The sequence below is a fragment of the Dromiciops gliroides genome, chromosome 5 (assembly GCF_019393635.1).
Source record: "Dromiciops gliroides isolate mDroGli1 chromosome 5, mDroGli1.pri, whole genome shotgun sequence".
NCBI lineage: Eukaryota > Metazoa > Chordata > Mammalia > Microbiotheria > Microbiotheriidae > Dromiciops > Dromiciops gliroides.
The window spans coordinates 260,691,471-260,717,723 of NC_057865.1; the positions used below are offsets into that span (position 1 = coordinate 260,691,471).

Below are 26,253 nucleotides of genomic sequence, written 5' to 3' on the forward strand. Positions count from 1 at the left end.
ATTGAGAAAGTTGAAACCTTAATTTTATTCTGAAGACATAGGCAAAATTTTACATTGGGTACAAATCTTGGTCATGGGCTCTGACTTTTAACTTCATGTGGTCCTTTTGTCTCTTTGTGTTTTTCTTGAGTGAGCTTTCAGAATGCAGGGTCTTTTCTATTCTTTTTGGACTTTAACAATCCACACTGGGATGTATGCTGTCCTAAATGTCTTTGTCTCTAGACACTTTAGGTAGGTTGCTAGGAGAACCAGGGGTCAGATCATGTTCTTGCTATAAGAAAACAGCAGGTTTTCATTTGTTATATACATTTTATTTTGTTTTTCTTTATAAAATTAAGAAGCATATTTTTCTCTTCCTCCTACCTAATTTCCCCCATCCAAATTAAAAAAATGAAAAAACAAAACCCATCAAGCAAAACAAATTGCTACAGTCGTCACATCCAAAAATATTTCTCCTTCCGCATTTTAATTGCATCACCTCTCTGGGTTTTTTTTTTTAATCATTTAAAATGTACTAGAGTTTTTTTTTTTAACATATCTTTCCTTTTATTCTTTGAGTGATAACAATTCCTTTTATTTTGAATATTAGTATTCTATGGATGATTAAATTCAAATGCCATGAGTGAGGGGCAGAAGAGAGTTGACTAAGAAGTAAAAAGAAAGGCCCTGCCCTCAAAGATTTTTACAATATATTCAAGGAAATACTATAAACATTAAGAACTTTAGCAAATAGAAGAGAGTTGGTGGAGAAAAGTAGAATGTATATGTTCGTTAAACATTTTGAGTTTAAAAATTTATCAAAATATCAGTAGGGAAATGCTTTATGAAGTCTTTTCCAGCTGCCATTATTTAAGCAAATAGGGGTCATAGCGTTATTGGTGTATTTCTTTCAAAATTTCCTATGAAAGTGTTAAACCCAAGTGGTATTTTGAAATGCAAAATATTAAATACAGATTGTTTCTCAAAAGCAAGAGCACAGAAAAATAGGTTTAAAAATTTGTTTTTGGTCTTTGCCTCATTTTTTCATTTCCTCAAATTTTTTCTTTCCCATTGTTCTTGCTTTCTCTTGTGCTTCTTTTCTTCTCTTTTTCTTTTTACAAGTTCTTTCAGTTCTGTTCTTTTACCTTCTAGTCTCCTTTCTATATATTATTCCCTTTTATGTTCTCTGTCTGTCTCTGTCTCTTTCTCCCTCTTTATCTCTACTTAATCCAATATTTTAATCCAAACTTTGTTGCCTTATTACTGAAGACTTGCTAAATAATGTAAAGTTGGGACCTAAAGTAGAAAGGGAGAGTACACAATTGCATGGTATTTTGTAGCTAAGATGTATTTTTGTTTTCTTTTGTTATTGTATCCCAAAGAAGGAGCACTGGTGTAAAAGTTCCTCAGAAAAGGAATGAGATAGTTAAGCTTGTTTTTGTTTTCTTCCTTCTTCCTACAGAGATCCCAATATTTTCTATTGATTTAATCTCAGCTTGGCCAGCCATATGTGTATAGCCAATTTTAGAATGGGGACATTGAGAAGAAATGAGAGAGAGAGAGAGAGAGAGAGAGAGAGAGAGAGAGAGAGAGAGAGAGAGAGAGAGAGAGAGAGAGAGAGAGAGAGGATGGACTTAGTAGATTTTATTAACACCAAAAGAAAGTCCTAAAAAGCCAAGACATTAATACATACACAAATGTATTTCTAATATTACTGAACTAATTTTTAATCTTACAGAAATACTACTGATGTGGTTTAGTGAATGAAACATGGAATAAAATATTAAGTGTATATGAATTTTCAAAATGTATTAATTAGGGTTTCATGCAAAGGATAAATATGCATGCACACACACCCTTAAAAAAAAAAAACTAATTCAAGAGAGGGAGGGAGAGTTGAAGTTGTTCTGATTTGGTTTAAAAAATCATTCCCAGGCTGAGCTCATGTCTGCCAAGCTTCAGCCTGGAGGAAACTTTTATCATGGGGCCTAGAAATAGAAATTTATACTAAAAATTGTAGTAGAATCCAAAAATCCAGTGCAACAGAAAATCTAATCTATTTACTGTGACTAATTATAAGAATAGTTAAGCAGTAGAAAAAGTTGGAGGCAGAATAACAAAATAAAAGAATGAAAAATCTGGTGGAGGCATTCCATCTTAGCAACATACAGGGAAGTTTTAAGGTAATTCAGGCAACGGATGTACTTTGCAAACAATTTCACTGTATTTACCATCAATACGACTGGCAGCCGTCCTCAAACAAGTCATGATATAATGGAGAGAATATTTAATAGTTAAGAAGCGCTAGCTTAAAGTTCTAGCTCAATGAACAACAAACTTCGGAACCTCGGAGAAGTGATTATATTTCCTTGGGGCCCATGTTTCCCTATTGTAAAATGTCATTCTTGGACTAGATGACCCCCATGGCCCCTTCCAGCTCTAATGATTTAAGATTTTATGAGTCAATAATCTCTGAAGTTCTAACAATCATGGTTCTTCATAAGTAGGCATGTGGTTGGCCTTCACTTGTCGGATTTCACCGTTTCTGAGAAGACAAGGGATCATAGAAAGCTATCGAAAGGAGCTTTCAGGGGAAAGATGGCCATACTTGTGGGCTCATGAGAATTGAGTCCAGTCCTGCCTCAGAAATGCACATTGGCCATGTGATTTTGCTCAAGCTGCTTCATCTCTAAAATGAAGGGTCAGGCTTCATTGTCATCTAAAGTCCCTTCAAGTTCTAGCTGTGGGATCCTATAAAGATTATTTTCCTTTTATGATAACTAAACTTTGAACCATCTGATATGACAGTCAAAATCAATTGATTCACAAGTATTTATTAAGTAATGGCTATGGGTTGGAGCACCATGATACAAGTGCAAGGAATGAAACAACTCCTACTCACAAGAAGTTCTCATTCCCATTGAGAGACATGGGTATATGTATATACATGTATACAGTTTATATGTGTACACACATATATTTACATATATGTGTATGCATGTAACATATATACATATATTTACATGTGTATATGCATGTATATATACACTGATATAGTTATATGAGTATAAATTTTTATATATGTGTATACATTGGTACATTTATATGTATATACATGTGTATATGTACACACATATACACTGATATAGTTATATGTATGCATGTATATGCATGTTTATATTTATACACATATACACTGGTGTAGTTATATGCATATAAATGTATATCTATAAATATACACACGCATACGCATATACAGTCTGCTTATATGTGTACAAGTGTGCATGCATGTGTACATATATATAGGTATACATGCACATTCCTATCTATATACATATTACTATAAACAGTCATATATTAATATATATGTGCATGTACGATACATATGTACATTTGACAAATAAAATTAATAATTACTAAAGACATGTAAATTTATACAAAGTAGTTAGATTCAAGGTGATTTGAGAGCAATGGCACCAGTAGTTGGTGAGATCAAGAAAGGCTTCATATAGAAGATCTACTTCTTAAAGGAAGAAAATGACTCTGTGACCAGCCTTTCCTTTAGTAGAGTAACATGGTTTACCAATTAACAGATGAGAATGCCTGACATGTTCTGTCTGAAGCTGAAGAAAATATGATTAAATGTCCTTGTAGCACCATTTCTACATATTTAAGTCATTACATAGTGAAATGCTAAGAAATGGGACAGTTCTTTTTCCTCCCCTAAAATCCTTCATTTTTGTACCTTGATCACTTCTAATATTGCATAAATATTACATTTGTCTCCATTCATGATTTGTGCTACAGATGTCCACTTCTGAGCAAGACCTTTTTGTTGTTTGCCTATGTGGACTTGGTAAAATAAAAAATAAAATTAGTGACCAATTGTAAGGGCTTTACTCCTTGTCTTAATGCTAACTAGCTGAGTCCAGTTTGATTATTGAGAAAAGCAGAGAGGTCAATGATTTCTAAAGTCCCTTTAGCCCAAATCAACAAGCATTTATTGAGTGTATACCACATGCCTGGGACTGTTCTAAAATGAAAGACCAAGGTTCTGCCCCCAGGAAGCTTGCACTCATTCATGGAAATTAACATGTACTCATATAAGTACATAATATAGACAAAGCAAATGCAATGTAATTTCCAGGGGAGCTAGGATCATCAACAGCTTGGGAAAATAGATTTTATAGGCAATAGGGATTCCAAGAGGCACAATTGAAGAACGAATACATTTCAGGCATGATACACAGATTATGAAATGTAGTGTTCAGAGACTAGGCCTTCAAGATGTGTACATTAGTTATGATGATTTTGAGTTTACGAAGTCTTTACATACATTGTCCTCTCAACAACCCTCCAAGGTATGTAGTGCCAAGTATTAGTGTCTCTATTTCGCAGGTAGAACAACAGGCTTAGAAAGTTTAAGTGACTTGCCTGAGATCTCAGATCTATTAAATCAATAAGGGAAGTAAATAAGCATTTATTAAGCACTACTACATTCCAGGTACTGTACTAAGTGCTTTCCAAATATCTCATTTGATCCCCATAACAGCCCTGGGGGGTTATTATATAAATTATAGGGCATAGACTTGAACCCTGGTCTCCTCACTATTTCAAGCTCAATACTCTTTTAACTACACCATACTGTTCCTTAGTTAAAACATCTGCACCTGAAAAGGAACTAGCCATTTTGTTCCTAAACTGATTATATCATAGTTCAAATCGTGGAATCATCATTTCAAATTAAACCTGGACAATTTGCATCAGATACCTCTGTTTTTCTAAACTAGAAAAGCCAGAGTCACCCTTTGTCAACATACTAGCGAATAGAGGACTTTCTATTCTAACACAGGCATTTTATGAAAAAAAAAAATCCTGCAAGGAACGCAGTCATGGAAGACATGTTTGCATAAATTGCCAGAATGGTCTTACAAGACTATTTTTTCCCCCATTGCCAACCTAGAAACAGGGAAATGGTTTCAATTTTCACATGTGTATCAGTTAAATATAATCAAACACGCAGTTAAATTTGCTATCTGGGGAGGCTGTTTGCTTGTTACAACTGAAGGAAAAATCAAATTTAATTTAATTTTTTTTCTTGAATTAGGACTACCAAATATGGTTCCTGTGGGAAGGTTTCAGTATATTCTGAATTTTTCCCTGGCTTTTTCTCATGAGAAAAATTCTATTCTTTCAAAAATCTCAGAAAGGCTTCGAGTAGTCATTATTTAGGAAAGTTTTAGTTTACCAAAACTTTATAGATGACTTTTATGGGCACCCAGTGCAAGATCATAAAGAAATCTTATGTTCCTTGAACGAAAGACCAAAAAATGATCGATTGCCTTGTTTTCTCTCAAGTTGTGCTAAGTTCTTTAAATGTCTGTTAACAGGAGATCAAAGCAGAAGTGCCAACCTTTGGTTTTTAATTATAGATCATTTCTGAGGTCATTGGCATTGATTTAAAACACAAATTGAAGGGCTTTCCTTAGTTTTGTGTTCAACAAATGCTAATTAAAAGGTAGTAATGATGAGGTGTTCATGCAATTTTTAAAAAAAATTCTGAAAAAAAAAAAAGACTTCCAAATCCCAGCCTGCATTTATAACGAGGTTCTTCCACTATGTATTTTCGTGCTGTTCTTAAACTTCACCTTGAACCAAACTGAATTGAAACTACTTGAACATAGGCTTCTTAATGCCAGGGATGTTTTTTGTCTTTTTTTGTTTGTTTGTTTCTTTTTAAAAAGTATCCCCCCCACCCCCCCAAAAAAGTATCCCAAGCATAGTATATAGCACCTAGTAAGTGCTTAATAAATGCTTGTTGACTGACAATAGAATTGCTATGTCTCCACCTCCTTTATTTTTTAGGAGACCAAAGGGCAATTTTAGTGAAACCTTTAAACTTGATCAATTTGACTATTTGGAGAAAGTATCATTTTTCTCTCAGTACTTCCAAGAGATTTTATCCAGAATTTAAAGCAAATGATCAAGCCCAAATCCTCTCATTACTGGCAATAAATCTGTAGTTGCTTTAGGGAAAAATTAAGGGATTATCAACTGTGCCAGTGGAATGGCTCATGGGTGTGTCTGGTGAGTAGTGATAGCTATGACATTCTTTTCAAACTCCAAAGTTTCAGAATTCCCAGGGCAACAATTGATCCCTTCACACAATTGTTAAACATATTTTATGGATCTTTTGCCCCATGTTGGGCTAGCGTCATCTGTAAATGTGATGGGAAAAATAACTAGCACTTGTAAAGTTGCTAAGAGGCAGGATGGGATGGGCTACAGACACTGTTTTAAAAACAGAAATAAAGGAAATAGATAAGATGAAGGAAGTGGAATTTTCACAATATTTTTTGGATAAGTATTGAACCACCAAACAATTTCTAGTTTGCTGATGATTACAAAGTTCTAAGAGATTAATGGTATCACTCCAAAAAAGGAAGATGGGATGGCAAAGAATCTCATTGTATCTCTTGGATTATGAAAGTGACAGGTTGAGCTATAAAATGTAATAGATATTAATCATAAATGGATTTTATTGGATCTGAAACAAAGAAATGAATAAATAAATTATGGGTAATTAATTTAAATGTTAATGAGCAGAAGAAATAAGAGAAGACTATTCATTTTAAGTGATGCCTTATTAAAACATTTTTACTGGAGTTATCCATTTCTTAGTAATCTCTATAAATTAGAGGAAGATGAAACAAGTAAATCAATGAATATAATGGAAATTTATCAGAAGAAATAGATGAGAGGAGAATGGCAGAATTAGGTAATCAAACCAGGTGGAAGAAGAATATATGTACTCTGTGATAAGGTGGGAAGCTCGAACCTTCTTTGAGGCTATATAGATTAAAGGCCTAAATTGACAATTTATTCTATAAAAATGGAACAAATTGTGCTGGATACTCCTCTCTATACACAGTGTTCCCTTAACCTTATATTGGTTATGAAATATTGTATTTCTTCCTAGATATGATAATATAGTTTCACTATTAAAACAGATTCAAATTGACACATTTTAAAGGTATTGAAGAATTAATTGCAAAATTGAAAAAAAAAAGTTCCAAATGTGTTTTCCTTAGAAACAAAAGATGTGTTAATAATTACCTTTATATTTGGGGAGAGATTCCCTCCTCAAGCTAGATTTCAATGCTCATATAATATGGGGAGCTTAGAGTGAAGGAAAAGTAATGTCCAAATATGCTTTGTATAAAAATCTTGGCCTATCTTGCCACATTTGATTTCTGTGATTTAAGTGTTCCTTAAGCTATGAATTGAAATGCTTAGTTACAAGTATAGCATGTTTAAAACTGTAATGAGAAGTTTGTTAAAACTGTTGGAGAATTGTGATATCAATAAGACTTAGGTATTGCTAAATCAAGGAAAGCTTTCTTATTCCTCTCTTAAAGATCAAATGAAATAGCATTTAGGTACAAAATGATTTAGAAGCAAAGCACTATGGAAATGTTAGATGTTAGATATTTTTATTACATTAAGATATAAATAGGTTATATGATGACATGATTATATGTTAAGAAGCACACAAATTATGCAGGATATCACTTGGAAATATTCCACATGGAAGCTTTTACTTGATAAAAATTTTAATTGCAGAAGATAAATTCTACATGATTAATTTTATCCTCCTTAATAAAGGTATATGTTGTTTTATTTAAAGTAATTGCAAAATTTCACTGATACATTTGACTATTACAACTTCTAAAGGTGAGATAAGTGGAATCAAAATTGAAACTAGGACAATAAAACGGCAACATGAAAAACATCAGAGTAACTAATGCAAAATTCACCTGTATTTTTACCTGAAGTTTTCATATTTTGTATGAAACCATCCAGACATACATTTCTGCTGTAAAGTTGTCTTAACTTTTGATCGATGTGGATGTGGGTGTGGATATATGTTTCCCATTTTACACTGAGAACAATTTTTTCTTTCAACAGAAACCTGAAAGTTTGATAGGAATGATTTAAAAATAAATTCAATTTATACCTAATGGTATAATCCCAGGACTCATTATTGGTATAGTTTAAAAAAAATTCACTCAAGTTGGTTTTCCTTCTATTTAATATTTGACATATTTTGAATTTAAAATACTTTAAGTGTATCAAATCTGCTTGTTTTTTTTTTCTCTCTCTCTCCAATCTTGATAGTAGAGGACCCATTTAGTGGCAATATGTTGTAACAGACTACCAGATTTAGATTCAGGAAGACCTAGGTTCAAATCCAGCCTCTGACACTGTGAGACTCTGGGCTTATTACTTAACTTCCTTGAGCCTCAGTTTCCCCATATCTAAATTAGGTAAAATAATACCTATAGAAGCTTCTACTATATACCAAACACTGTGATACTGGGGATACTGAGAGAATGAATGAAATAGTCTCTATTTGCAAGGAATTTACAGTCTAATCAGGGATAACACAATGCCATATGCAAGAAGATACAAAATAAATATTTAAAAGGTATTAATATGATATAGTTAAATACAAAGTAGTTTGAGAGGGAGGTTATTGGCAGCAATGTTTTGAAAGAACCAATAGTGTTTTAAGAGGAAGACATGAGGAAGAAATCCATTCTAGGAATGAGTTATGGATTTGGGAGATTTTAGAATCATTTATGAGGAAAAGAGAAAAGACTAGTTTAGCCAAATGGTAGAGTAAATGATGAGTACTGGGTGATGATCATGGGGAAAAAAAGAAATGGTTGGAGCAAAATTGTGCAGGACTTCAAAAACAGAGTATTTCACATTTTATTCTAGAGGTAGTAGGAAGCCACTGGAATTTATTGAGTAGAGGGATGACAGGGTCACAAGGATGTTGGGAGGCTCAAATGAGATAATGTATAAAGTACTTTGGGAACCTTTAAACACTATGTAAATGTCTGTTATTAGTAGTAACTGTGATTTCTTATACTCATTCCAAAATAGTTTCATATCAAAAAATCAAATAAGCCATATGAGACTTCAGTGGACTTAAAGGCATCAGTTTCCAGTTTCTAGTAGACTTTACTTTAGACCTTGTGTATTTTAAGAAAAATCATGAATATTTTTAATCCTTGGAACATTTGAAGAGAAAAAATATATTTTAAAGGTGTTATGATGTAACTGAATTTTAGACAGTCTTAACCGAAAAGAAATAGATACTAATTAGCATATTTTGATAAAACAGTGCCTTCTCCCTCCACTAACTATATTCCAGGCTATACATAAAACAGAATTAATTGGATCTGTTGAATATTACAAACTATTTGTGTTTCTAGAAATACCTCATGATGGCTATTCATTGGAATTAAAGCAGACATCTAAGAATGTTCATTTGCTATTTCTGGGCTCTGAATAACTCACCATTTTACTGATGTCCTGAAAAAAAATAATGCAACTCTAAAAAGTAGATTTTATGTGAATCTTTTTTTTCTTTTTGATCTCAATAAGAATTAAACATATGACCACTTCAGCTTTTCAGCAAATAGATATGTGAGTAGAAAATTTCAGCTAGTTTTGAAGGATACCATATTTAAATATTTTAAAAGAGAAACAATAAAAACTTTTATGGTAATGTATATTATGAGGTGATAATGTGCTAATTAATTTTTACAGGGTGGCTAGGTTAACAGTGACTGGAAGAAAGTAAGGTAAAAGCATGCTATTAAACCAGGAAGGCAGAAATAAAAACCTTGGACATTCATTTATTTTACTTTTTTGCTTTAATGTAAGATACATGAAACCATCTTGGGGAGCTCATATACTTTCTTAATTGTAGGGCAGGAGATAATTACCTAAATGTATATTTTTTAAACTTTCATGGGTCTGTGAAGGCACCATATTCCTAGGGGCATTTTAAACCCCCCCCCTTAATCTGGAACTCCTTCATAGAAGCCCTTTCTTTAAAAAAAAAAATTAATAAATAAATAAGCAAACAAACTGACCACTTTGGAAATATAAATATAGTGAAAAGTCAGGTTTGGAGCTTGTTTTTCAATTAAAGGGCAGATGTTTACTGATGCATTTCCTGGTGTTTCACAAGCCTCTTTTATTCCCATTTGGTTCCAAGGAATGGTTTCTTCTAAGTCATTTTAAGTTGTGTCAATATGCAGAAATGTGTATCATAACATAATTTGAACTTATTAGACTTTAAAAGTAGAAAATTCTCCTCTTTGATATATTTTTCCCTTCTAGATTCATGGAATAGTAGATAGCTATTTCTGGTTTTGTTCATCATAAAAAGTCAGTGAGCATAGGCCTAAGAGGGACAACCAAGGAACTGGAGAGACCTGAATTCAAATCCTGTGTCTGACAGGATTATTAGCCAGTGGGACAAAGGGCAAATCGCTTTATTTCTCAGTTTGTTTTTGTTATAGTTTGGTCCTTTCAGTTGTGCTCAACTCTACGTGACCCCCATTTGGGGTTTTCTTGGCAAATTCATTGAAGTAGTTTGCGATTTCTTTCTCTAGTTCATTTTACAGATGAGGAAACTGAGTCAAACAGGGTTGAGTGACTTGCCCAGGGTCACACAGCTAATAAGTGTCTGAGGCCAGATTTGAACTCAGGAAGTCCTCCTGACTTTAGGCCCAATAGTCTTTAGGTCCAACAGTCTATTCACTAAGCCACCTCACTGCCCTCATTTCTGGGTGCCTCCAGTTAATTCTTTAAAACTATAAATTACAAAAGAGTTGTCAATACTAGGAGGGTGACCATGGGCAAATCACTTAACCCTTTCAGTGTTCCTAGTTAACTTTTTAAAACTATAAATTACAGATCGATTTTTTTTTCTGCATGGGTGGAGAGTACTCCCCATTATGGACGTTCCTTGCAAATCATCCAGTCTATTTGAAGACCTCTAGTGCTGAGATTTTCATTACATGGAGGGCAGCCCATTCCACTTTGGGGTAGATCTAATTATTTTAGAAAGGCAAAGTTAATAAAATGAAATTAAACTCAGAGAACTTGACTATTTGTAGGAGTTCCAATAAAAAAAAAGTTTTGTGGATAATTATTTTTCTCTCACATTTTTTTTAAACACCACGACTAATATCTTGAATAACTGAGTATTGGCTATGTAACAGCTAAGACAGTAAGTTTCTAGAATAATTAAAACTATAAACACTGTGGCTTATTAGTACAGTTATCCTATCAGATGAAGAGCCAAACAGGTTCAGACAAAATCCCTTTCCCCAGATAAGATCCCTCTCTCTCTCTTTCTCTCTCTCTGTATATATATATATATATATATATATATATATATATATATATATATATATATACATATATATTAGTTGTGTTACCTTGGGCAAGTCCCTTAACTGCTCTGTTCCTCATTTTCCTCATATGTAAAATAAAAATAATAATAGTCCCTGCTCAGAGTTGTTGTGAGGAAAATGTGGATAAAGCATTTTGCAAACTCTTAAGTGCTGTATCAGGAGTCCCCAAAGTCTCGGTGTAGCTTCAAATTGCACTGAGACTTTTGGTACACCCTAGATAACAGTCAAAAATTGGGGGGGAAATTAAGTTTGAACCCTACCCTCCCAAAAATCAGAACAGTAAAATAAGTGAACACAGGGAAAAGCACATGAATTAAACATTGTGCAACTGTAATTACTCTTTTTTCCTTAAAAATAATATGGCTATCATTTATATGGTAATAGGACTTGTTTTTTTCCAATGCTCCCTGTATTGATAAATATTAATGATCAAGATATTTCCACAGCAAGGATCATGGGGGTAGTTTTGATCTTTTCATAGTTACTGTTTTTCTGTGATCATCATGAAAACCCTTGGTTTTCACTTCAGAAAAAATTGGACAGGGGGAAGGGATGAGCAAAATTCTAGCCCCAAATTCCAAAGCTACACAATAATTAAGTGCTAACCTTTTTTATTTGGTTAGAAAAAAACATTAAGAAGCAAATGTTCAAAGTAGTATATAGTAAGCTTGCTGAACTTCCATTCATGTTAATGGGAGTCAGTTGGCTTAGTTCCCCAGACAATGCTTTGAACATATTTATCCCTAGAACTTTTAAAAAATGTTGAAAAGCACATTAAGACCTGGAATGTTTTGAGGTTCCTAACTCCTTTTAAACACAATAAAGAAGGAAATATAATGACATGCGGTTCTTTTCTATACACATATGAAAGGAGGATGTGGCCAGTATTTGATATAGTTGTTGCTCCAGGCTATGGTACCCTGGGGCATTATACATTTTTAGGTGTTTAGGAGAATTGGAAAGTTCTTCTAAACTGAGGCATTTCCTTAAGGTAGGGCTACAATAAAACCATTCAAGAGTGAAGAATAGTGCTCTAATGAGACAAGGTTTTCTGCTAGGCTGTAGAGGGGTTGCAATCTCTGTAAATGATGGGAATATTGTCATAGATATAAACAGTTCTCTTGAAATTTGAGGAATATCTCCAGTTGAGAGAGATGAGGCATCACTATGATTTTCTATCTTTCATTCGAGACTCAAAACACCCCTATGAGGTGGAGTCTACAGGTATTACTGTCTTCATTTTACAGAAGAGGACATTGAAGTTCAGCTTTCATCTGTAGAAATATGTCCATTTCAGGGGCAGCTAAGTGGTGCAGTGGATAAAGCACCAGCCTTGGATTCAGGAGGACCTGAGTTCAAATCTGGCCTCAGACACTTGACACTTACTAGCTGTGTGACCCTGGGCAAGTCACTTAACCCTCATTGCCCCACACAAAAAAAGAAATATGTCAATTTTTGAAGATATTACTAAGGTAGAGGGCATCCAGAAGGGAGTGATAAAGATGGTGAAGAATCTGGATAGCATGTCCCATGAGGAGATATGGAAAACATCTCTTTAGATAAAACATGGAGGGCCATGAAAGCTGGCTTCCATTATTTGAAAATCTATCAAGAGCAGCTAGATGGCACAATGGATTGAATTACTGGTTCTAAAGTTTTGAGGACCTGAGTTCAAATCCAGACTCAGACATGTACTGTGTGACCTTGTGCAAGTCACTTAACCCCAATTGTGTTCTCCCTCACCCCCAAGGAAAAAGAGAAAGAAGGAAAGGCTATCACGAGGAAACAGGACAAAGTGCATTGAAAGATGGCTTCTGAGGGGGCAGCTAGGTGGGGCAGTAGATAAAACACCAGCCCCGGATTCAGGAGGACCTAAGTTCAAATTCAGCCTTGGACACTTGACACTTACTAGCTGTGTGACCCATTGGAAAGTCACTTAACACTCTTTGCCTCACAAAAAAATCCCCCAAAAACAAAACAAACAAGAAATTTTTTAAAAAGAAAGAAAAGAAAGAAAGAAAGAAAGAAAGAAAGAAAGAAGGAAAGGAAGGAAGGAAGAAGGAAAGGAAGGAAGGAAGGAAGGAAGGAAGGAAGGAAGGAAGGAAGGAAGGAAGGAAGGAAGGAAGATGGCCTCTGAGTCAGAAAGACTTAGAATCAAATTCTGCCTCTGATTACCTGCTGACTATGTGACTCAGGTTAAGTCATTAAAGCACTCACTGTTCTGGTAGCTCTCTAAGACTCTTTAAAGGTTGCTTCCCTAGAGGGAGTGGCCCAATCCTGGAGCTCCCTCTACCAACCAATGGAATTGCATTTTCTGTTTCTAATTCTGTCCTATTACTTGTCCTCTAGTTGAGGGCAAAACTAGAACCAATAGGAAGATGACCAAAGAGATGATTTATAAGAAAGGACTTTTTATCAAAGCTGTCCAACAATGATGCATCCTAATTCAAGAAGCAGTGCATTGTCTTTCATTGGAAGGATTTGAACAGGATTTGTTAAGGATGTTGTAGAAGATATTACTGTATGGAAGGGAGTTTGCAGTAGTTGAACCTGTCTAAAATCCTTTCCTATGCCAAGATTTTGTAAGTTATAAAAATGGGGGATCAAAGAATCAGTTTTAGAGTCAAAAGGCACCATAGAGACCTTCTAGCCCAGCCTTTCATTTTGGAGATGAGGAAAGTGAGGCCCTAAAAAGTTGGCATTTGACTAAAGTCACCCATGTAGAAAGTGGCAGAGCCATGATTCAGACCTACCTCCTCTGGCTCTCTTGAGATGGTGCAAGTAAGAAGAATTGGTACTGTAATGATTGGAATGATGCCACCTGCTGGAGACTAACTGTAGAAAAGCTCCACCTCGAGGAGAAGGCTTCTGAGGGCAAGGCCATGCAGTCAAGGTCCTTTGCATCAGGAAGTGACATTTGTTTGTGGGTACTTTCTATCAAGGCTACCAGCCAATCAACTTGAGGAGCCTCCCATTTCTGGGAGGAGGACATGAAGGAGGAAGGAGATGCTGGTGGGATTGTGCTACCTCTTTGGCTGTGAGACATCGGCATGGTGGCAGGGAACTTCAGAAGTGGGAGATTAGGAAGGCTAGGATTGCCAGGTTATAAGAAATCTCTTTTCAATCTTTCTCTTTCTTTTCCTTTCTTTCAATAAACCCTTAAATAATTATAAACTCATTTATTGGTGATTTTAGTCAGTTTCCCCCCCAAAGTGTGTGGGGGGAACAGATTAGAACGCACATTTAGAATTTTAAATTACACAGTACAAATGCTAGAGTTTTTTTTAATTATAAAAGTATTTTATTATTTTCTAGTTACATGTAGAAATAGTTTTCAACATTTGTTTTTAATAAGATTTCTAATTTCAAATTTTTCTCCCTCCCTTCCCACCTCCCCAAGAAGCAAGGAATCTTATATAAGTTATATATGGACAATAACATTAAACATATTTCTGCATTAGTCATGTTATAAGAGAAGAATCAGAGCAAAAATGAAAAACCTCAAAAAATAAAAACAACAGCACCAAGAACAAAGGAAATAGTATGGTTCAATCAGCATCCATATTCCACAGTTCTTTTTTTTTCTGGATTTGGAGAGCCTTTTCCATCATGAGTCCTTTGGTACTTTCTTGTACTGTTGTGTTGGTGAGAAGAATCAAGTCTATCACAGCTGATCAACACATAATGTTGATGATACTGTGTACAATGTTCTTCTGGTTCTGCTCATCTCACTCATCATCAGTTCATGCAAGTCCTTCCAGGTTTCTCTGAACTCCTCCTGCTCATTGTTTCTTACCAAATGCTAGAGTCTTACAGCTATTCATATTTCTCTGTATAATGCATCATATTATTATTCAGATATTTGAACAAACCTGAGGGAGGCCTTCAGACAGAGTAGGCTCAAGCTTCTCTGTTGCCATGTCTTTTTTATTTGCATGTTTTCCAGGAATGAGTTGGGCCTTTGTGCTTTTTGTTTGTTCGTTTGTTTTAAAAAATAAACAAGGGGCAGCTAGGTGGTGCAGCGGATAGAGCACTGGCCCTGGAGTCAGAAGGACCTCAGTTCAAATCCAGCCTTAGACACTTAACACTTACAAGCTGTGTGACCCTGGGCAAGTCACTTAATCCCAATTGCCTCACCAAATAAATAAATAAATAAACAAACAAACAAACGAACAAACAAATAAACAGATAAATAAAATACCATAATAAGGTTACAAGCACTTAAAAACCAGAACACTTTAACAGCAAAAAAAAAATTTATTTTTAGGGATTCCCCCCTCCAAAACATTTGCACTTTCTTAACTGTGAGAAAGTAAAAACAGTTCCCCAAGAGAAATTTTTTTTTTCACGAAAAATATTTTTAAGTTATTTGGTCATTGTAAAGGACCAAAATAAAATATTTCTGTAGCCTCATGTTTGTATGAATCCATTCATTTCTGAAAACATTGCCATCGAATGGAGCCTCAACAGCAGAGTTGATAGACTTGAGTTATTACACATTTTCAGAGTAAATGTTTTTGTTATGATCATGTGTGTTTGTGTCATGGAAACGAATGCATTTTTGTCTGTTTCTAGTTCATAGGTAGGTGTTCCTTATTCCTCTTTGCACAGGGGGGATCTGTATTGTTTTCCCTATCTTCAAATAACTAGTTATCCCTGTGTACATTCAGTGTTTCAGAGAAATCTCAAAGATGTAAAGTCCTAATGCCATCTTTCACCTCTGGGTAATTAAATAATAAGTCACCTCAAATATCTTTCTTCTTCCTTAACTTTATGCATCTTTTCTTTTTTTCCTTCCTTCCTTTCTTTCTTTCTCTCTTTCTTTCTTGGGGCAACGAGGGTTAAGTGATTTGCCCAGGATCACACAGCTAGCAAAGTGTCAAGTGTTTGAGGCAAGATTTGAACTCAGGACCTTCTGAATCCAGAGCCAGTGCTCTATGCACTGTGCCACCTAGGTGCCCCAACTTTATGCATCTTTGATGCTTGTCAGAGTTATTTCTGTCCAGCCTAGCTACTTCCTATACACTGTCTTTCATTGAAGACTTCATATCTGTAATGATAAAAAGCAGCATAACATGTTAAGAAAAATCCTAAATTTGACAGTCAAATGTATTTAAATTTAGTTCTGCTATATATTAATGGAGTTACCCTGTGCAAGTCACCTCCCCTCTTTGGCTATCTTTCATCCATAAGATGAAGGGGTTGGACTAGATTAGGTGGTTCTTGACTTGGAATCCATGAACATGAACTTGTGTGTGTTTTAATTATATTTCAATATAATTGTTTTTTTTTAAATAATCTTATATGTCTTATTTCATGTATTTGAAAACATTCTGAGAAGAGTTCCATAGGGTTGACCAGACTTCCAGATACTTCCATGCCACAAAAATGGTTAAGAACTCCTATAATGAGTCCCCTCTAAACTCAACATTTTTTAACAAATATGTGTACTGAAGTCAGGAAGATCTGAATTCAAATCATTCCCCTGATTATCTATATCTATATCTATATCTATATCTATATCTATATCTATATCTATATCTATATCTATATCTATATCTATATCTATATCTATATCTATATCTATATCTATATCTATATCTATATCTATATCTATATCTATATCTATATCTATATCTATATCTATATCTAAATTTAAAGTATGCAGAATTTGGAATAAAATGCCCTGGGTTCTAACCAGGGGCATTGTAGTGCTCAGATAAGATAATAGATGTAAATAAAGTACTTTGTAAATCCTAAAAACCTATATAAATGTGATGTATTTTTATTATGAACCTATAGTTACTGGTCTTCCAGTCTGGTGATAGTTTAATTCTCTGAGAATTTAATTTCAGTGGAGTCAAACACACATTGACTTAGAAAATCACAGTTTAACATTATCTATGTTGTATTGTATTTTTTGCTTATTTTGTTAAACATTTGCCAGTTACATTTTAGTCTGGTTCTGGCCTTTTTCAGAGACTGGCAGTGAATTTGAAATCTTTGCCCAACTACACTCCTGCCAGCAATGTTTATAGAGCAATATGAGGGTGTAGTGGCAAATGTTTAACAACCAGGCTATAGTGGCATTATACAGACTTTATTAAGTCTAGAAATCATTTAAAACAACAAATCAAGCCCTAATTTTAGCAGTTGCTGATTCCTGAGATGTAAAGGGTCACACTGAAAATTTAACAGTTGACCCTTGCTTATGAGTGCTCTGATTTACCCCTGGTTTGAATCTTGGTCCTTTCTTCAAACATCTGCCCATTACCTCCAGAGTGACCTTGGGTGAGTCACATGACTTTCCCACCACAATTTGTTTATTGGTGAGGTGGAGTGGTTCAACTCTGACCTCTAAGATTCCCTTCACTTGTAAATCTATGATAATATAATACCATTTAAAAACTTTAGTTCTACTGGGGGAAAAAAAAGAGAAAACAACTTCACTTTCAATTCCTGAAATCAGTTGTCAGGAGCCAAGTGACCTTGGCTGGTCTTAGGCATCTAGAATGATGTTTGATGACAAGCCAGGAGAAAATCACTCAGATCTAGTCAGAGGAACTCTCTGTGTGTGTGTGTGTGTGTGTGTGTGTATGTGTGTGTGACAGGGTAATGGCATTAACAGCTCCCCTTGTTAGTCTGAGACATATCCGTCAGTGGTTACTGGCACTGATCATTATGTCCTGTTTAGAAGAGAATGCATATCATAGAGTGAGCCTAAATTAAAATAACATTGCCCAAGATGCCGCAAAGATTAGCTGAGTGTAAAAATCTCAGCAAGGAATGGGACAGCTTTATTGAATTTAAAGCATAGTCTTTAGTAATTAAGCAATCAAAAACATGTAATATTCTAAAAATAATACTCTATGACTGATCTAATCCATGATGACGACCATTGAAAGAGCAGCTTGCCAATAAATAAAGATCCCTGTCACACACACACACACACACACACACACACACACACACACACACACAAACTCACACACCCATCCAAGAATCAAATCCATTTTCTCTTGCTAACAGACCTATGGAGCTGGTTAAGTAGCTCTTTTCTCTGTCTTCCATGAGTAGTAAAGAAACACAGGGACTTTTAATTTATCAGTCAACCAATAAATGTTTATTAAGTACCCACTGTGTGTCTAGCATTGTGCCAGGCATGGGAATACAAAGACAACAATGAATCAATAGTTGTCCTCAAGAAAATTCTATGCCACTAGAGGTATCATGAAGCATATTTTCTGTGGATGATTGATAACTAATGCTAATAAATTTAGAGTGTATAGCCCTGGCATGAGCACTGGAAGAAGATAATTGTTGAGAAGATAATTGTTGGGGCGGGATGAATTATCTGCCAGATCCAATGTGGGGAAATTATACATTCATATCTACATGGAAACCAACTAATAGCATTCTTTTTTTTTTTTTTTTTTGGTGAGGCAATTGGGATTAAGTGACTCGCCCAGGGTCACACAGCTATTAAGTATCAAGTGTCTGAGGTCGGATTTGAACTTGGGTCCTCCTGAATTGAGGGTCAGTGCTTTATCCACTGCACCACCTAGCTGCCTCCAACTAACAGCATTCTTACTTGAAATTCTGATTACATTTATTTATTTATTTATTGTTTGTTTGTTTGTTTTGTTTTATTTTATTTTGTTTTTGTTTTTGCTGGGAAAAGGGGGTTAAGTGACTTGCCCAGGGTCACACAGCTAGTAAATGTCAAGTGTCAGAGGCTGGATTTGAACTCAGGTCCTCCTGAATCCAGGGCCAGTGCTTTATCCAGTGCACCACCTAGCTGCCCCCATGATTACATTTATTTTAACCAAACATCAGAAACAGAAAACAGTCTCCATTTATCACGGTCTACTGTAGTGTAATCAGTTAATCCTTCCTCTCTTAAAATATTTTGCATGTGTTTTATACATTTTTTGTATTTATCTGTGCACAGGTGAAAATATCTAGGATAATATTTAGGTGGTTCAGTGGATAGTATGTTGGACTAAGAGTTGGTAAGACCTAGGCTTGAATTTTTTATGCATTCTGGGCAAGTCATTTAAAAATAAATCACTCTCTGGGGCAGCTAGGTGGCGCAGTGGATAGAGCACCAACCCTGGAGTCAGGAGTACCTGAGTTCAAATCCTGCCTCAGACACTTAACACTTACTAGCTGTGTGACCCTGGGCAAGTCACTTAACTCCAATTGCCTCACTAAAAATAAATAATTAAAATTTTTTTAAAAATTAAAAAAATAATAAATCACTCTCAGCCTCAGTTTCCCCAGCTGTAGAATCAGGATAATAACCACAGCTACCTCACAGAGTTTCTGTGAGGATCAAATGAGATATTATATGTAAGGCATTTTGTAAACCTTAAAGAATTATATTAACCTTATCTAAACCTTAAAGAAATATATTAACGTGAGCTTGGAATTATTATTATCCTGTAAAATTCCTTTTTTGAATGTAAGCTCCTTAAGGGCTGGGAATGTTTTGTTTTTGTTTGTGTATGGTAGAGTAGTATACACAGTATGGTGCAACTAGATGGCACAGTAAGTAGGGTGCCAGGACTGGGCTCAGGAAGCTTGTGTGACCCTCAGCAAGTCCCTTAACCCTGCTTGCCTCAGTTTCCTCATTTGTAAAATGAGATAGAGAAAGAAATGATAAACCACTACAGTATCTTTGCCAAAAAAAATTCCCAGTGGAGTCATGAAGAGTGGGACACAACTGGAAATTATTGAACAACAGAGACAAAAACAACACCTAGTAGAATTCCCAGCATATAGTAGGGTATTTCATTATTTTCTAGCTTAAATATGAATGTACATCCATGATGGTAGCAACTTCCACCAGGAATCAGGAAGAACTAAGTTCAAATCTAGTCTCAGACTACATGTGTGACCCTAGGAAAGTCACTTAACCCTGATTGCCCCCCAAATCAAACACCCCCCCAAAAAACCCTCAAAACTACCCAACAACAACAAGTTTATCTGGGATTATGCTATCCTCAGGAAAGTTCATAGTAAAAGTTTCAATGTGAGCATTTCCACCTTGCAAATCATGAAAATCAAAGCTTGATTCCTTGTTTTGTTGATTCTCTAGACGTGAGAAAGTAATGAAGAAAATATGAATACTACAGATTAAGCTCAGAAGTGTGTCCTGCGTACATTTTTTTTCCAGAGAGACAGTCGTTAAATATTTACCAGTATACCCCTGAACCTATCCCTTATGTTTCCACTTTAAATTTTCCATTCCATGACACATCTGCCCTCACATTTGAGCAGTTTCAGGGGGGTGGGGAAGCAAAAGATTGTGCTTAATTCAATGAAATTCAACAGTCCTATATCAAGAACCTACTCAATGCCAGGGCTTTTGTTAGATGCTGGGGGTATAAAAAGGAAAACAGTGCTTCCAGTCTTTAGGAAACTTATTTTACTTGCGCTAAGTCATTAATCCAGTATAGAATTCTTCACTTCTCTATGTTAATAACAATTTGAGCTATAAAATCCCTGGACATAGAGTTTCACACCAAATCACCACTCATACAGAATTCTATATAAACTGTATTATCATTTTTAGCTTCTTTTCAGAATGTTTCCATGTTTTTCTCTATTTTGCTTTAATATTTCAAATTTGGAATCTTTTAAATATTTCTCACTTCTGATCCTTCTAACGTCAGTTAGACTTTACAGCATATTCAATAAATCATAAAGCAAATGTCTGGAAAATGTACACTTTGTAAGAGTTCTAGGAGCTCTGTCTTGAAGGTGATAGAGTACCCAAGATAATGAAAAAAGGCTAAGATTTATTCAGCCAAGTGCCTTTGATAGTTAAGACCTTTAAGAGAGCACACCAGTCTTGCACTAGGAATATTTTCTAACAGAGTACGGCCCACCGAGGAGCTAGTTTCAAAAACTAGAAAAATTGCTCACTCATATTTTGTCTAGAAAGCCATATTTTAAAGCCCCCTTTGACCTCAAAGGATATGAATGGATCATTGATACCAGAAATTCCCCACATAGTGAAATCACTCCCCTCCCCCAAAATAACAAAATATATATATATAATATTTTCTGTATCTTCTTTGTTTCTTTAAAAATACTAATATAAAAGGTGTACTGGAAAGAACATCAGATTGAATTTAGAGTCTATGAATTCTGACTCCCATTGTGTGACCTAAGTGAAGTCACAAACCTTTCTAAAACTCAGTTTCCTTTTCTGTAAAAAGAAGAGGTTGTACTAGATGACCTCTTAGGTCCCTTCCTGCTCGAAATCTATGATCTTTGCTTCTTCAGGCTGAATTGATTGAATTTTGTATTTCACAGGCTCAAATTCACAGCCTATGGGATTCTACTAAAGTAAAATGATTTTGAAGCAAGTATTGAATACTGAAAATTTTCAATCATTGTTCAGTTTTCTTAGAAGGAAATGTCCAGCAATGGAACAGAGACAAAGCTAATTCAGTTACAGAAAAGAAAAGGTATTTGGAACAAAACTTCACAAATATCTTCATATATTTCTTTGTTTTCTATATTCCAGATTCAAAACAATATGTGGGCAGGAAATGCAACCAGTGGCTCTGTGGTTACCTCCTGCATGTTGCCACGTGATACTTCTTCCTGCATGACACCATATTCTCACTCGCCTCGGACAGATTCCGGTTACACGGGGTTTTCAAACCACCAGAATCAGTTTGGCCATGTGCCACTCAACAATTTTTTCACTGACTCTCTCCTCTCTGGGGCCACCAATGGACATGCATTCGAAACAAAGCCAGAATTTGAAAGGAGGTCTTCCAGTATCGCAGTCCTTCGAATGAAGGCCAAAGAGCACACTGCCAATATTTCATGGGCCATGTAATATACAGTACCCCTTTATTTTTCTTTTCATAGCAAAGCGAAAAAAACCCCAAAAAACATTCTTCTTTCTTATATTTAAAGGATGCAACAGTAAGCTGCTGTATAGGGGTGGGGGGATTGTGAAAGGTCAGGCTAGACGGGAGGCCAGCTTACAATGAATACTAATATTATTTAACAATAAAATCTAAGAACGAATCTGTAGAGGCACTAAATTGGTTTACCATGCACAGATCTCAACCAACCCTGTTTAGTGGTAAAGCTTTTTCTATTGTACCAGTCGATGAATTATGATCATAAAACCTGCTAAAAGAATAAATGCATTAAACAAATACCTTTGCTAGAGATTGATTTATGTGACCGCTTCATACCAAGGAATTCCCTATAAATTAATACTCGATCGAGAAGGAGGAAATCCACTGGGAAAAATTTTAGTGTAGCAAGTAAATACTGAAGTAGGGTGTTTGGGGAATTGAGCGCGTGTCTCCTCTCCCGGTTCCCCCATCCCGTTGGGCATAACTCCTCCTTTCTGACACTTTGATATTCAGATTTTCAAAGAGGCTTTTAGATCTCTCTATTATAGGACTTTTCCACTGGATGAAGAATTACTACTCAAAAATGAGCAACATTTGCATGAGATTTGGGGTCAGCTGTATGAACCTATGTGGTCAAGGGTGATAACTGAAATATGCTGGTACTGAATTCACATATGACTCCAAGGATAATTTTTCAAAAATCTTCTTTCTGTGGTTTGTGGACCTAGCAGTCGGCTTGCTTCAAATGGAAGGGAAAAAAAAGCCTACCTGATTAGGGATTTCAAATAAATAAAAAGCACAAATGAGAACGTAAACCTTTTTATTAAAGTATTTTAGAGTCAGGGTTCTGTGTCTATTTGATGGAATATATGTAGACATATGAAAATGTACATACATATGTATACACACATGCACATACATTATCTGTGTGTTTCCTCCTGGATCTTTCCTACCTTTTGCCCTTGAGCCACCATTTTTTTCACATAAGGAATGAAAATGTCCAAAAAGACTTACTCAAATTCCTGTTGGGAAAAAAAAAAGGAAGAAAAATAACTTTGCATCTGGAAAATTGCTAACTCCTTTGATTTACTTCTCCTCCCTTTCCCCTGTCACATTCCAAGCTCCCTCAGATGAGTGAAATGTCAGCCTCCTTGAAAGTAACAGTCAGTCTCCCAAGTTCATAAAGGCAAAGTAAATTAATTGAATTGAAGAGGACTTGCATGGCTGTGATTAGCACAGGATACAGCTTTCTGTGTGCCGCTTGAATCATATTGCTAGTTTCACTGACTTTGCGGTTGCATGGGGAGATTGGGGGAGGGAGAAGGGGGGAAGAACCCTTTTCTTTCTGCTAGGACATGAAGGAATAAAATTAGAAAGATTAAATTCCAGAGAAATAATATTTTAGTCCTATAAGTACACCCCCTTCACTACGAAAATATTTATAATAAACAGACATGACTTTTTGTAATAAAATTTTAAATCAAACAGATGATCGAGATGAGGGACATCTTAAACCAGCATGTCCTGACTTCATAATAAACTTTTTTCTTTATTGCTCTGGGTGTTCATGTTTTCTTCTCTGTGTTACCCCCAAATGAACTTCTTAACTTTTGCCCTGGGAATCAAGAGAAAGAGAATCTCTTCTCATGTCTAACTTTTAAAAAAAAGGATGTGTTTAGAAAGTTTTGTGATTCCAAAGAAAGGATTTTCTTTCTTTCTTTCTTTCTTCCTTCCTTCCTTCCTTCCTTTCTTTCTTTCCTCCTTTCTTTCTTTCTTTCTTTCTTTCTTTCTTTCTTTCTTTCTTTCTTTCTTTCTTTCTTTCTTTCTTTCTTTCTTTCTTTCTTTCTTTCTTTCTTTCTTTCTTTCTTTCTTTCTTTCTGGGTCCATCATTGGAGAAAATTACTCTAGAAATTGAGCTGAACTGAGAATATGGAACTTTTGGATTTTTTTTTGAAAGAGCTGAACTTTTCTCAAATTAATACTGTCTGTTTTCAGTTGCTTCAATTCTCCAACTAAAAATTTGCCAGAAAAAATTAAATACCCTAAAATGCTTTTCCTGTATTTATCATTCCCTTTAAATTCTAGCATTCCCCCAAACTCTAGCACCAGGCTAATGAAAATCTACATAGCCAATTTCATACGGTTAACAATAACAGTAAAAAAAATAAAAATAAAAGAGCTTTAGTTAAGATCTTACTGTCCCAGAAAGGCTAGATAATATACCTTCCTCCCATATATTTATTATTCTTACAATGTTAGGAAAGGAAATATTTCTGCCTAGTTCACCATTTGCTTCTCTAATAATCTTATTCCTAAATTGCTTCAGCAATATTTTCTTCACTTTTAAAAGGTGATTTACATACTCCCTTTTGGATCATTTTGGTTCATGTTTGGATTATGTGATGAGACATAAATTAATGGTAAATGGGGACAAGGATTCCAGTTTGCCTTAAAAGTAAATTGAAATATTGTCAGAGAACACGTTTGTAAGTTATTTGAAATCATCGTTATTTTCTTTCTTTTTAAGGCGGCTGTGTTTCCCCCCCCCCCAACTAATTCCATAAGAAAGTAAAAACATTTTTAAAAAAAGTACTGGGATACTGGTCTTCTACTGTTTACAAGCTCTCATTATCTTACAAGGATGATGTAGTTATTTAACCCTTATAACACTGAATAAATTCATGCAATTGTGTATATAAATTGTGGGAACGTATTCATTCCCAGCTTTTCATCTTGCCTGACCTCTGTCAAATTGCTGATCCTTTTACTTCAGAAGGAAAAAAAAACCCTCATTTTGAGCCTTTCTTCATATCAGCCATCGTTAAAAGAGTATAAAAGTCATTTATACTTTTCTTCTCTCACCTTTTTCCTAGCCTTTTCTACCTTCTGCTGTACACAATCCTTCTGCCCTCCACTTACTCTGCATGTAGTCTCACAACAGATGTTCTCTGGATAATTTTTTTTTTTATGAGAGAACCAGATTGTGACACAATCTCTATGTAAAATTGTACATAGAACTGAAATCTCACAAATTATTTCCTATGATTCAGGAAAGAAATTGTGTAGGTTTTGAACCTTGCAATCTCTCTCTCTCTCCTGCATAGCATCAGACATACTACATGCTAATGTTAGGTGTGGTAATATTATAAGGTAATATATTGAGAGTCAGAAGGGACCTCAGAGGTCCTGTCTTCTAGCCCAGTCATTTTATAGATGAACAAACTGAGGTCCAACAATATTAAGTGACTTACCCAAAGACACGCAGATAATAACAATAATGGTTATGAGTAGTGATGTCACAATTACTTTAAAAGAAATATAGGTGGCTCAGTGGATAAAGCAACTGCCCTGGAGTCAGGAGGACCTGAGTTCAAATGTGACCTCAGACACTTGACCCCTTACTAGCTGTGTGACCCTGGGCAAGTCATTTAACCCTCATTGCCCCTCAAAACAAAACTAAACTAAAAAAGAAATGTAAAAAGGTTCTTTATTTCCTAAGTAAAGCTAGGGGTCATGATTTAGTCAAAACGGACCCCAGATTTCCTCTAGTCCAGTGGTGTCAAATACAAATAGAAAGCGGACCACTAAACCATAGATAAGACCACATATTGACTTAGAAAATGACAAATTTTTAACATTATCAATGTTGTATTATATTTTTTTGTTAAATATTTCCCAATTACATTTTCAATCTAGTTGGAGCACACTCCAGAGTTTTGCCAGCTACCTTTTCCCCATGAGTTTGATATCTCCGTGTCTAGTCCAACCCTATTATTTTCTAGATGAGGAAACAAGTTTGGAGAGTTTGAAGGAACTTGTCCAAGGCCACACAGATTGTAAGTAGAAAAACCAGAGAATTTGCACAGAATAAACAATATAATTTAAAGGAAGTAACTTCGGAAAGAGGATTCACAGGCATTCTCTAAATCAGATCTGTAATTTGTAGCACAATCCATATACCAGCTCTTCAATTATTGTCAAAGGTTTTCTGGTCCAGTAGGTAGTCTATTGGAGTTGGGGATAGGAAAACCTGGGTTCAAATTTTGCCTTTGACACGTATTAGCTGTTTGAACCATTTACTATTCCTGCCACGCAAAAGCACT

At 35.2% G+C, this 26,253-nt stretch overlaps 1 protein-coding gene across 1 annotated transcript in view; it reads left to right on the forward strand.

The window, feature by feature from the left end:
- Positions 1–22,119, forward strand: part of ALX1 (ALX homeobox 1) — a 30,869-nt gene extending 8,750 nt beyond the window's left edge. The window contains exon 4 of the mRNA XM_043969326.1: positions 21,799–22,119. Coding sequence (XP_043825261.1) covers positions 21,799–22,119 — 321 coding nt within the window. The remainder of the gene's footprint in view (positions 1–21,798) is intronic.
- The last annotated feature ends 4,134 nt before the right edge of the window (positions 22,120–26,253 follow it).